General features: G+C 41.5%; 1 protein-coding gene across 1 annotated transcript; it reads right to left on the minus strand.

The window, feature by feature from the left end:
• Window positions 1-2,883: 2,883 nt before the first annotated feature.
• LOC308297771 (histone H2A.Z) lies at window positions 2,884-9,797 on the minus strand. The gene is made up of 5 exons (XM_080741336.1): window positions 9,661-9,797; window positions 8,296-8,373; window positions 7,638-7,751; window positions 5,347-5,476; window positions 2,884-4,819 (listed from the first exon to the last, which is right to left on the minus strand). Exons 1-5 carry the CDS (start codon window positions 9,661-9,663, stop codon window positions 4,758-4,760), a joined length of 387 nt encoding a protein of 128 aa, XP_080597462.1. The 5' UTR covers window positions 9,664-9,797; the 3' UTR covers window positions 2,884-4,757.
• Between the last annotated feature and the right edge of the window lie 3,624 nt (window positions 9,798-13,421).

Raw genomic sequence — 13,421 nt, forward strand, 5'->3', positions numbered from 1 at the left:
TCGCCATTCCCAAATGGGTCACGTGGTGACGTTGTCTACGTCAGTCAGATAGTGATAGTAAAGTCAGCTGTTCACCGGCCGGCGGGTTTCATTGAATGGACAGGGGGTGAATGGGGAAGTCATACTTTGCTGACCGCTTGCATCATGCATCCTAACGATATAATTCCATGATTCTCTTGTTATCCATACTATAATTAGAGAGAGAGGTCAGTCAGTCAGTCAGTAGGTCACAAAATGCATTATCTATTCACTCGCTTCAGCGACTGATCTCAAATTTAACATGGCATTGGCCATTAGCATTATACACACGGTGACGGAGCCCGAATTTCATTTTTCCCAAAATTATAGCTATTTATTAGCGTTTCTTCACTCAGCTCTACAGCCTGTTGTCAGGGTTACGGTCCGTTCCTCCAGGCCATGGGATCTGTAGCCCTGGGCCCACACACACCTCTCTCACAGTTAGGAATGTTGCAGTCTCTCTCTCTCTCTCTCTCTCTCTCTCTCTGCATGGGTCACGCATGCAACGGGTGATGTGTGTCTCATCTTCCAACGGGTATAGAAAAATTATGTGGAGCAAATACATCCTCATACTTCTATTCACCTAATTTAGCTGTTAAATTATTTGTATCCATCATAAATATACACTCCTCCATGGTCTGCTCCTTACATTATGATGCTCCCACATATTCTCACGCACGCACCATGCAGTTACAGTTACTTTCCCCATAACCCACACTCTGCACATATTTTGCAGCACATATATTCGAACGGGTAAGGTCTAGTAGTATTAATTGTTGCCATTGCCATTAAATGAACTGTTTTTATACTTTAATAAATGAACAAAACGCAGTATCCTGGAGCAGTGATTTCATGACAAGGCCATGACACTAGCTAGCCTGAGATCTGCTAAATAACTCACAAAGGACAGCAGCGCTCAAAGCCCTCCATTTCCATCAGTATTTCATGTCCATGCTTGCTGGGTGTGACCTCTGCTCCCATTCATTAAACTGGAGTCCCTCAGGTGAAGTCTGCTCCTGTCACTGTTATCCTTCTAATTAACATTCAGTGTTCACAAGCACGCACATGCACACACATACGCTCTCTCTCTCTCTCTCTCTCTCTCTCTCACACACACACACACACACACACGCGCACACGCACGCACACGCACACACACACACACACACACACACACACACACACACACACACACACACACACACACTGTACACAGTCTCTCGGTCTCACCCAAAATAGCTGATATACAAGCTCACAAAGCGTCCCGATGAGCTTGTAGATCCGCTGTTTTTTGGTGAAGAGAGTTTAGGTAGATGGAAAAAGAACTAATGAAGTACGGTGCAAATCCGGTATGTTTTACTAAGCATAGTGAAGTGATATTGATGAATTCCAAATATTATCGAAAGCATTCTGAGGCACCCCTGGACTGGCATTACAGCACCCACTTTGGGGGACCCTGTTCTAGGGACACATGCAAAAAAATAAAAATAAAATAATAAACTAATTGATTGTCATTCTAGCTTGCTGCTGCTTACTGTGCATTTATTTTACAGGCAGTGATAAAAGCCTCTACAGATAACCTACTATTTATATCCTTATAGCAGTGCTTCTGAAAGCAGGTTAATTTCAAGGACCACCAGTGGTCCATTTGTACACTCTGTTATACACCTGTAAGGGAGGCCCTCAAGGGCTATCAGACCCCAACTTTATCGCCCTGTTTTTTTTGTATTATTTTCTTTTCTGCTTTTGTATGCAAAGTACTCCGTTCTGTCTGTCTTTCAATGTTATAGGAGATACAAAAAGTGATTCCTGTGTAAATAAGCAATAATGCTTAATAGGATCTCCTTTAAGATGACCATGTACCCCAATGATTTGTGGTGTCATCAAACTGTACCTTTTTTTCGATTGCAAACTGCTAATTAACTCTTCAAACTTTGAGAACGGCTGCCCAGGCTATGCAGACAGACTATGGTGTTGTAGTGCCATCTAGTGGATAAGTTTAAAAACATGACTAACAACCAAAAAAAACTCCCATACCTACTGGGAGAAATACAACGTGCAAACACAGCAAGATTTGTGAACGGTTGTGATAAAAGGCAGCTAGAGACTGGAACACAAGCACCCTAAGGACTACAAACCATAGAGTAGACCTACTGCACATACAGTATGAACACATTTTAATTCAGTTTTTCTTTTTCTTATACCATTTAAATTGTAGAGAATACAAAATGCCATTTGTTCCAAAAAATATATAGCCTATAAGAGCTGTTAACACAATGCTGTAGTGTACCCCCTCCAACTGTATGTTCCCCAGTTTGAACATTTTATTTTGACACTTGCTTTGGCAATGTAAACGCATGTTTTCTCATGCCAATAAAGCTCCTTTGAATTGAATGCTGAAAGTATTCTCATAGCAAATTAGGCAACATTACCTTTTTGATAAAAATGGCTAGTCTCACACACACGTGGCTACAGGCCCAGTAGAAACCTCAAATAGGCAAATGCATGCTTTGGAAAATGGTCGATCTTGTTACTCCCCTGAATAACGATAATCACAATTTATAGCAACTTAGGCATTGACATATACAGTGTGTGGTGGCGGTTTGGCAGTGTGTATGTATATATATGTACATGTATATAAAGATAAAGTCGATTAAAAAAATATTACACATTTTTAGGTACCCAGAAAAACATTGTCTTGATGTCAAAATATTTTACCGTTGCTGCTACATTTGCCAGAGGAAGCAGAACTAATGTTTACTCCTGTACACAAGACAACTGAACCTTGACATAAGAATGCATTCATGCAATTATTGAAGTAACAGAAACAATAGGTAAGACTTGTGAATGAACAAGACAAAAATACAGTGGCTGCCCAGTTTTATTGAGGAATTAAAACACATGTACAATAGTGTTTTATTTTAATCAGATCATATCGCCAAGACCTGAACATGCCATGTTCGTGCATAACTTGCATGTGATCCTTCAAGTCCAATTTACAATCTTCAGTGTAAAATAAAAAAAATAAAAGCCCTGCATACAAAATAGCCGATCTACAAGCACACAACTCCCAGCCTCAAAGGCCGTCGGTGGGGATAACAAAGCGTTCCAATAAAAATCTTTTTCCAAATTCCCCCAATCCAAAATTTGTCAAAACCAACCAGTGGCCCATGTGTGCCAGCAAGCAACAGCAACCAGTCCTTGGCTTGAGGACACTGCAGGTATGTAGTGAAATCCTTGAGAAAATCTGATGTTTGGAGTTGGAACTCACAATATTGCCTTCCCTGTCAAAGTAGTTTTTGAACGGATGAGTAACCTTTTTATAGTCTGTAGGGAACAATGTTCATATGGTTGTGTGTGTGTGTCAAATCGCAAAGCGGATGACTATGAGGAAACCGTCACATGGTCGAGGTGGATGGAAAGGAAAGATCTACGTACTAGGAGGACAGGTTTTCAGACTACAATACCGATGAGGACTACGAAAGTTTGAGACACTGCCGATCCCGTTTATGTCGGGGGAGAAAATCGCTATCTTGTCCACACGAGACATTTCTCCGTCTCTGTGAGAGACAGACACAAGGGAAACTGGGAGAGATGGCTGGCACACGAAGGCCTGAAGTCGATGGTCAACCCGTAGACCTCAAACCCAAGGGAAAGAGGAAGCAACACCAGGATGGACCTGTAACATCCGAGGCAGAGTTGCATTGGATCTTAGCTGCGCTAGTAACTCTTACGCAAAAGAAAGCCACCCATGGTCTTCAGAGTCTGCGGCGGAGACGAACCTTGACCCTCTCCCCCTTAACCTCCCCCAACCTGTGAGCTTGTAGATCGGCTATTTTTGGAGACCACTGCCGTAGGACGACGCAGTATCAATGGGGCTCAGGTAGCCTACAATGAACAGCAGTACAAGTAAAAACTAGACCCGGTTGTGTGACATCACCACAAGCCAACGAGTTGTACGTTATCGTCGCCAAACATCCTCCTTGTAAACAAATACAAAATTAAACTAAAAAACATTCACATCCGACGTTTCCCCCCCCAAAAAAACCAACATGACAAAACCTTCAATGTACAATACGGCAGAACCGTTAAAAACAATGTATGAGAACGCCACAAACAAGAATTTGCGTGTATCGTTTCTTCTCCCTGCCCTGATCAGTCTGAGGAAAACACGTGAGGAAACAGAAATAACTGCACATTCCAAAAGGCAAGCAGCCAGGGCAGCACCGGAGACCTCTGCACCCAAGAAACCCAACGCTGCTGCCACTAAGAAACCTCCTCTACCACCCAGTCTAGAGGAGTTTAAATGTCAAGGCCTCCCAGAACTCTGGGTGTGGTGTACTGTACAGTACAAATGGAACCAAACGGACCCTGCACGGAAACACGCGTCTTTTGGTCCCTGAATCCAAAAACCTTGAGGAACTTTTGGTCTTACAGGTAGGACTGTGCAAGTCATCATTCCCACATTAAGAACAAACAGAACATTACGTTTTCTAACATCACCAATAAAACAAAACAATGAGCTTCTCTGAAGCCACTTTAAAAGAAATACCCCATGGTGAGTAAAGATGAGCTCAAACAAACGCTCTTCGGCTCCCTAAAAGAGTTGTAACAACTTTTTTTAAAACATCAGTGCAACAACATGACTGGAAAACAAGGCAGTCACTGAGGAGGATGAAGAGAACGAAATGAAAAAAGTCGAGATGGCAGAAACTCTCCGAACGTCGGCACTTCCGTGGTTATACAGTCTTCTGCTGGCCCTTCTTCCCAATCAGCGACTTGTGGATGTGGGGGATGACGCCTGGAAAACACACAGAAAGATAGAATGCATCAATGTGAAGTTAAATAAATATCTCAGGGAAGAAATTAGAATCGTATTTAGGCATTTATCTTTCTAAACCTAATGTTCTTGCAGTAAAACTAGCATATTTTAATGCAAGATGTGAGAACGTGAGGTAAGGCGTGCATGTTCCTGTGAGCCAAAGACGAGATCTATCATTTAATACAAATTTGCGGTGGTGAGCATCTGCTCTAAAAGTACTGCATCCGCTTTGAACCGTAAACGGGTACAGACCATACATTTAAAGAAACAAATCTCCATTGGCTCCCATGTTCAATTTAGCAGGAAAACTTGCATTTCTCAATTTCCTGATTCTGCACCACATCCCGCAGCATTTCCGTACTAGTCAACTACCAAAGTCTAAGTTTAATGGCGGCAGTAAATTGGTTATTAATGAATATACATACAGTACCACGTATGTGTGATTGCATATGCACATTTGCACAGCTGCATACAAGGGTGATAAAACACAACCAGGGTCAACTTACCACCACCGGCGATAGTGGCCTTGATGAGCGAGTCCAGCTCCTCGTCTCCCCTGATGGCCAGCTGCAAGTGACGAGGGGTGATCCGCTTCACCTTCAGGTCCTTGGACGCGTTCCCTGCCAGCTCCAGAACCTGAGAGAGGGGTCACCCAAAATAAAAACACAGGTAAACGAAAGATCACAGCTGGGGATTCTTGGGGCACATACTGGAATGGAAGCCCAATTGATACCAACTAGGACTAATGCATTGCGTAGCGGTGACAGCCGATCTACAAGCTTGCAAGGTGCCGTATGAGGTGCATGTGTAGAGGGGCCATTTTAGATCATAAAACTGCAAAGTGCCGTTACCCGTTACACTTGTTATTCTGCTTTTACACAGATGCGTCAGTGACTTAAAAACACTGTTCTACTTCCCATCACAGCTGTCGCGCTCGCTTGGTTTACCATCACCAATAAAACGTGGCTCCGCGAGCCATGACGACACACCTTTTGCCCGTTTACGTGGAGACGCGAGGCAAAGCGTCTTGAAAGATCTCCAGATTTTGTTGTGGATTTAACCCACAAAACAGAGTTGTCGTCTAAACGGACGGCATATTTAATTTTGCCCGTTTCTCGAGAAACCGGCGCCGTGCAAACTGTGCCTTGGTTGTTCATAAACTAGTCTTAACCGTTGAACATAAGCTGAAAGATTGCATAACACTAAAGTGACCAAGTAGAATCATATATGCATGACTTGTGATAGGAGTGTAAAATACAAACATAAGAGCATAATCCAGTTAGTACATTTTATGAAAATCTAGAAAAGGTACTGACAGGGTATAGGGACAACAGCACAACACACCCCAAGGTCATTGGATTAAATGTTCCATTAAAGGACAATATTTTCTGAATGCAAGACAAAAAGTTTACTGTGAGTATTAGTCAATCCACTTTTAATTAATTACTGCAATTAGACATGACAATGGTCATTTATAAAGTACATGCCCTTGAAGAGCGACCTTAACATTTGTTGTATTTTGCCACGCACCATTATTTTGTCATTATCATGCTCCATTTGTGCAGCATGTGATCAAGGTTTTGAGCCACATAAATTAAACAGCAGGCCTAAAAGCTTGAATAAAAATAAAATAATCTACTTCTAGTACTTTTCATCTGAGCAATATCATGAAGTCAGTCTACGTCAATCATGCAGGCCTGAATGAGTTGGTTGTAAAAAGCTGGTCTGGGCTTAGTAAAAAAGAATCCTGGCTCTGTATGCTCTTGAGTTTAACAGGATTTTTATATTGTAGATTGGGTTCCCACTTCCCAGAAATATGTTTATCTTACTAGGAAGCTAGCGCCATAAATGTCAGAATATAATCACTTTGTTATAAATCAACACGTCTAGACACTTTGAGATTGACATGATACTGAATGTATCCATTGTTGATCCACACATGTGAAACTTACAGATATCCCCCCCATACAGCCTTCCTTCAGCTACCCTGGCTGTGACCCTCAAGGGTGCTAGTTCTGCCGTCTGACCTTTGCAAATCATGGGTTGCGGTGTCAAAACTGCATTCCGGTATTGTTGCGTATGGCAAACCTAGGTGGCTACTCTGTACCTACTTCCTCTTCTGTAAAGTTTTTGCATTCCGTCTGAGGAGTCAGTTGCTGTCAGAACCCGTTCATGATCAAACGGTCATCATTAAATCTTTACTTGTACTTTGAAACTGTCTCAGTTTTTATTGTCTGACGGTCGTCTTTCCACCACAGAAACCAGAGATAGAATCCCTTCAAATGGGGACCTGTGGCATATTAGCGACTTTAAGCAACACTACGACAACAGTAACCAGAAATGATCAGCGCTCGATAGATAAACCTGCCATCGTCGTGGCCGTCTCTACAACTCCAGAAGGTCCCTTCCCACGTAGCGGCTACTCTGTCTGCTGCGTAGACGCGTCACCATGGGAACCAAAGCATTCAGTGAAGAGGGGTGGGACTACGTCGCCGACAGCTGTTTGCTTAACCATTTTGACTGCTACAGTGATTACATCATAGAAGCCGTAGTGCTGCCTCGCGTTGCGGTTGTAGAAAAGGGCAGCTAAAACTCGCTATTGTCTGTCGGGTGGAAACCTCATGTTCCCAAAACTTACTTTTCAGGATTCAAATATAGCAGATACACAAGCTAGTAGATCTGCCACTTTTCAGTGATGCCACAGTATGATCGAGTAGGGCATTCATTTACAGGGAAAAACTATGTTAATATGGAGGCCCAATATAAGCTTGAAGATCCCTTCAAATGAAAGTTGTACCTCAGCAGTGAGGTACTCCAGGATCGCAGCGCTGTACACCGCCGCAGTGGCGCCCACCCGGCCATGGCTGGTGGTCCTGGACTTGAGGTGTCTGTGGATACGACCCACTGGAAACTAACGGGAGACAAAAAGGAAAGACCACATTTTAAGCATTTAGCACAATCTCAAGCCAGAGCAAGGTTGACACGAGGAGATTACACATGATCAAATAAAGTAATCAAGGCATCTATGGTCACAGGTAAAACAATAACCTTGCAGTCTAATCATTAGACTGCTAGGACTATGATGCCAGTTCAACAAAAGAGTCATTTTTTACATATGGAATCATTTAAATGAATTGAGTACAAACTACAAAGGACCCCAATGGAACAGATGCCATAGTGCCTTCTTGGGTTTAAATCCTCTTAGCAGACCAAGTTTCTGAACTGTACTTTCCTGTACTTTTCTGCAAACAGCTAATAAAGTATTCAATCAAGCAAGCATTCGTCTACATAACATGCCATGATCAGAAAGATCAATGAAACAACTCAATTCAACTATGGTGTAGCTTCTTCCTGACTTAACAGATATTCTAGGAGATCTTGTCATCTGATAAAACGACTTAAAATAACTAAAAACAATAGTTTCCTCATCGTTCATTGAACCAAACAGAACCAACCTGCAGCCCAGCCCTCTGGGAGCGAGAGATAGCCTTGGTCTTCGTCTTCCCGGAGTCTTTGCCTGCCTTGCCCCCAGCCTGAGAACAACCAGGAACATGGAATATGATTATTGGAGGAATGTTTAGAATACAAGCTATGGCGGAATTATAATATATGGATAAATGGTTAAAATATCGTGATGCAATTTAACCAATTTTGCTGGGGACCCCTTGCAACCCCATCAAGGACCCCAGGCTTGGGGGTCCCCGGAGCCCACTTTGAAAACAAACACACACACACACACACACACACACGAGAAGCAACATTTTGAAGAGAAACCACACACACACACTTGAGAAGCAACTATTTGAAGAGAAACTATCCAAAAAATCAGACCCACAAATCCCACGACGCGTCGCAATGCTTTGATTGATTGAGGACTTTATTAGAAGTTTGCATAGGAAAAGGTACAGTTTCATGACAGTACAGTTCACTGGTACAAAGACTACTAAAAGGAGATCCATTGAAAGCCTAAGCTTATTTCCACTGGAAACCATTTAAGTATCTCATATAACATTGAATGACAGACAGACAGATGCAACGCGTCTTGGGCTTGTATATCTGCCGTTTTAAACCTTTCCTGTAGTAAAACGTTGCATTAAGTAACGACCTGGCCTAAAAGAAGGGGTTTAAGGTCGTTATAAATTAACTCAAAGCCAGGAAAAGTTAGCATTAGCAGCAACAATCAGCCTGTGTCTATAGATGTGATCTAATATTACAACACACCACGGTGCCTTGAGCCATCAGGGTTGCCACGTTCTGCACGAGAACAAAGCAACCAGATCAGGTATCAAAACAAGCCCAAAATACCTTGAAATCTATATAAATCGGCTATTTAAAAACGATATAAATCGGCTATTTAAAAAAGCACATTGTGGAATATCTTTGAAACATTTTAACACAAATCTAGTAAGGGGATCCCTACCAAAAAAAAGGAGGAAAAAAAGTTTTAGATGGGGGTCGGTGGACAAATAAATGTTAGTTTGGGCCGCCGTGATCGACATGAAAATGTTGGTGGCTTTTATTAACATTGGGAAGCCATGTTGCAAGCAACAAACCTTTAGTTTAGAACAAAGACTTAAAATAGACAAATACCAATATTTATAAGTGACTTTAAACAATCCCAAAGTCGCTTATAACGAGCAGACATGGCAACGCCGTTTAGCATTCCCATGCTAACATTAGCAGCTAACGATAGCACAGCTAGCCGCTAGCCGGCAGTTCATTTAAAACCAGCGAGAGGAAGGCAATTTACCGCAAGACCGAGTGTTTTATCCAAGCCTTATTCACAAGTAACCTCGAAAACACCAAAGAGAGAGACTCACCATGTTTAAAAACAGCGACAGTAACGACAGTAGTCAGGTATTGTTGGTTGTTGTTGCTGCTAGAAGACGCCGTGTTTTTCTGTAGCTTCTCTTCAGTCTTCAGGTGAATGTTTGTTTGTAGCTCTGGTTCTGAACTGTGTTGTTAATGTTGTGTGTCTTGTGTAATATAAGTCCCGCCCACTACTACGCTGTGGACTTTATACGCTAGAGGTGGGACGTTATTGAACGACTCGAGTCTTTCGAACAGCTCTTTGAAATGAACGATGGGATCCGGTTCGCAGCAAATGGGAGCCGTTCCTTTTGTAAATGAACAGTTGTGGGGAAAAAGGACAAACATGCATTACTTATGTAAAAGAAGAATCAATACTGCAATGTAGAAATACTCTGCCACAAGTACAAGTTTGGAATTCAAAATGTACTGTCTTGAGTAAAAGTACAAAAGTATTGTTATTATGCAGAATGTCCAAAGTTTTCTAATGAATACAATTTAGGAGGGAAAAAAACATTTGAAAATAGAAGATATATAGGTATATATATATAGGGTTGAAGTGATTTGTAATTATAATCAAAATCTACAAAGTGACAAGTAACTAAAATGAGTCTTTTGAACGGGTCTTTGAAAGGAACGGATCCCAGAGATCTGGTACACTTCAAAGAACCATAAATCCCATCTTTATTATACGCTACGCTTCCTGCTGGGGGGAGCAGAGAGCCAATCGCGTGTCGCGTTCCGTCCTGCGTCAGTTGTGTGGCGTGGCGTTGAGCCAATCGCGACGGTCGCTGGGCGCCTTGTGCCGGAAGAGGGAGGGAGAGGGATCAGTTTGACCGCTGGGTAATGTAGTTCTAATGATGATGAGGTGGTTTGTTTGGTTTTTCAAACATTTTCATGTCAAATATAGGCCCATGGAGGACCCCAAATTAATGATGTATTTGAATGCAGACCCTAATATCTGAAAATATTTCTTGCCATTTATAACAGAAGATTTGTGTGCAAAACAATCCAAATTATTCAATAGAGAGATCATTCTAAATGTTACAATACAAGCTTTGATTGATTGAGGTATTTATTAGAAGTATTGCATAGTAAAAGGTACAGTTTCATGACAGTACAGTTCACTGATAGGCCTACATGGTCAACTAAAAGGAAACTCAGGTAAGACAAGCATATTTCCGTTGAGATCCTCTCTCTTTACTAACTCATAACATTGAAAGACAGACCAATAGAACACAGTAGGCCTACTATGCACTGTATGCTGTAGGCTAGATATCTTCAGCAAATACAAAAATTGAAGCACTTGTAAACAGAAGAACAAAAAAAAAGTATTTACAGTAGGGAGGTGAGTGAGCTCACTTAACATCGCAACCTGAGCTTTTAGATTGTCTATAAAATAAGGTTTAAAGGGATATTACACTTTCAAAAAACTTTTGGTCATTGTATGGTCTAATCAGGCTTGTATGAACACCCTGAACAGTTTTTAATTTGCTTCATTCAGTATTTAGATATTTGATGTAAATGTTACCAGCTCCAACACGACCAGGCCCTCTCCACATACACACCCATTGTAACTTCAAACTTCATTTTAACCGTGTTTTTTCAATAACCTTTTTCTTTTATTTTTAATAATTCTTTGGGAAAATGGAAAACATTAAATACAATAATATTTTATTGAAAATAAATGAAAAAAGTTATTGAAAAAACACGGTCTGCTCACGTATTAGGAGGGTAGTATGCGTCACCAGAAAAAATAATGGGTGTTTTTAATGAATCTATCAAGGTTAAAATGAAGTTTGAAGTTACAATGGGTGTGTATGTGGAAAGGGCCTGGGCGTGTTGGAGCTGGTAACATTTACATCAAATATCTAAATACTGAATGAAGCAAATTAAAAACTGTTCAGGGTGTTCATACAAGCCTGATTAGACCATACAATGACCAACATTTCTTTGAAAGTGTAATATCCCTTTAAGTCTGAACTCCACAGTGGGTTGGACTGCACTGCACCCCACTTTTGGAACCACTAATTTATACTTTATAGATAAACCCACTTGTTTCCCAGTCTAGTTAGCCGAAACAAAGAAAGTAAGCCGTAATGGGCCTGTTAATTATTAGCTAGTCCTCCCAAGACAAAGTTATACGAATACCAGTAGGCCTAGAGTCGCCAGAATGAAGGTCGCCCGGAAATCTCGGGTGCGTTCGGAAATGTGCACTCAACGTATGTTTATTCGGTGTAGGCCTACTTTGTGCACTCGGAAATCCAAAGTGCGGTGTTATGATTGGTTGGTTTTCATGGCGGTGTCTCGAGCGCTTCTCAGCTGTGAACAATGGAGGAAATTATCGCAAAATGCACCATTTGCGGCTTGATAGGTCCTTTTTGGTGTTTATTGTTACATGCATCAACGTGTAAACTAACAGCAGGAAGAATATGAATTATGAATTAAATTACCTTTCACTAGCAACGTTACGTTAGCAACTGCTGCTTTTCAGAAAGTTTACTCAGAGTTAAGTTCAGACTGAAAAAGGGTTAGGGTTAGGGTTAGGGTTAGGGTTAACTTAACTGGTCGTTCGTAAATAAGCCACACTGAGTGCACTCTAACGTCACCGACCACTGCACTCACTACACTGAGCACACACCCCCCATTTCCCGCCGACCTTCATTCCGGCGACATTACCGGTTACCAGTTATACGACTACTACTCGGCCTAAAGCCCACGGCCTAACAAAAACACAGCTTGCTAGTTTGGAATGGCTCAGGGTAGAAGAAAGGGTTAAACAAATATTTCCTGGAAGTTTTACTGAATAGGTGCGTGGTCTACCTACGTTTTCTCTGAGATTACTATTTCTATGCATTTGATGTATTCGTATTGATGTATTACCTTGTATTGAAGTATTAGCTTATTGTAATGGTTTAATGATGAGTCATCACTTTTCACAGTTTTGTCGGGCAGTTTTTAGCCCAAGGAATGTTTTTGTGCGAAACACATGCTTGCAATGGATTCAGAATCAGAAGAAAAACCTTAGTTTTGACCTCTCATATGCTACTTAAATCAGATTCATTTTGTGCATTTTTTTCCTGTATAGTAAAGTTAATGGGACACTGACTTTAGCAGCCGATAACACCAATTTAGCTGTGTCTCAGAAAGGTTTATCATACCAAAATATAATCTACAGATATAGAGCTTTTCAAAAATGCATGATAACCTTTGCCACCTTTCGGAGAGTGACATCTCGTATGGCTCATGGACCAGGGACGTGCAGAGAATGTTTGAGAGGCAGGGGCTGAAATTTCTAAAAAGGCCTTGGTGAAAATATCGAAATAGCAGACCTCCGAGCTCACAACGCGTCACATGCGACGTGCTGTGAGCTTGGAGGTCTGCTATTTCCTAAAGCAATTCTTTCAAGATGCATTCAAGTTTGGGCAAGGCAATTCTCTTGAATGCTGCCTTCGGGTATGGCATGCCAAGGGGGCATTTCTTTCACCACAGTAAAAACTGCATTCATGGTCTGGAGAGGGCACTTTTTACAGAGGGATAAAAGGGCTTGATGTCTATGTGTGCACGTGCCTGCCATGGACTTAAATTGTAAATAGTAATATCAATGGGATTGGTGTTTTAAGATTCTCAAAGGGACAGTTCCCTCAATACCCTCATATACCTGTTAAAGGGGAAAACCACCCATTTTCAATACTGAACCATGTTATATCATAGCTTAGAGCTGTTCACCTCAGGGGCAACCAGATCTTATTTTATTGTTGTTTGGCACACG

The sequence above is a fragment of the Nannobrachium achirus genome (assembly GCF_963921795.1).
Source record: "Nannobrachium achirus genome assembly, chromosome: 14".
Lineage (NCBI taxonomy): Eukaryota > Metazoa > Chordata > Actinopteri > Myctophiformes > Myctophidae > Nannobrachium > Nannobrachium achirus.

Excerpts from the sequence above, each read along its gene's own strand:
- LOC308297771 (XM_080741336.1), bottom strand. Across the intron at positions 7,752-8,295 it reads CCCAGAGGGCTGGGCTGCAG|TTTCCAGTGGGTCGTATCCA; the intron begins GTTGGTTCTGTT and ends GTCTCCCGTTAG. Across the intron at positions 5,477-7,637 it reads TGGAGTACCTCACTGCTGAG|GTTCTGGAGCTGGCAGGGAA; the intron begins GTACAACTTTCA and ends CCCCTCTCTCAG.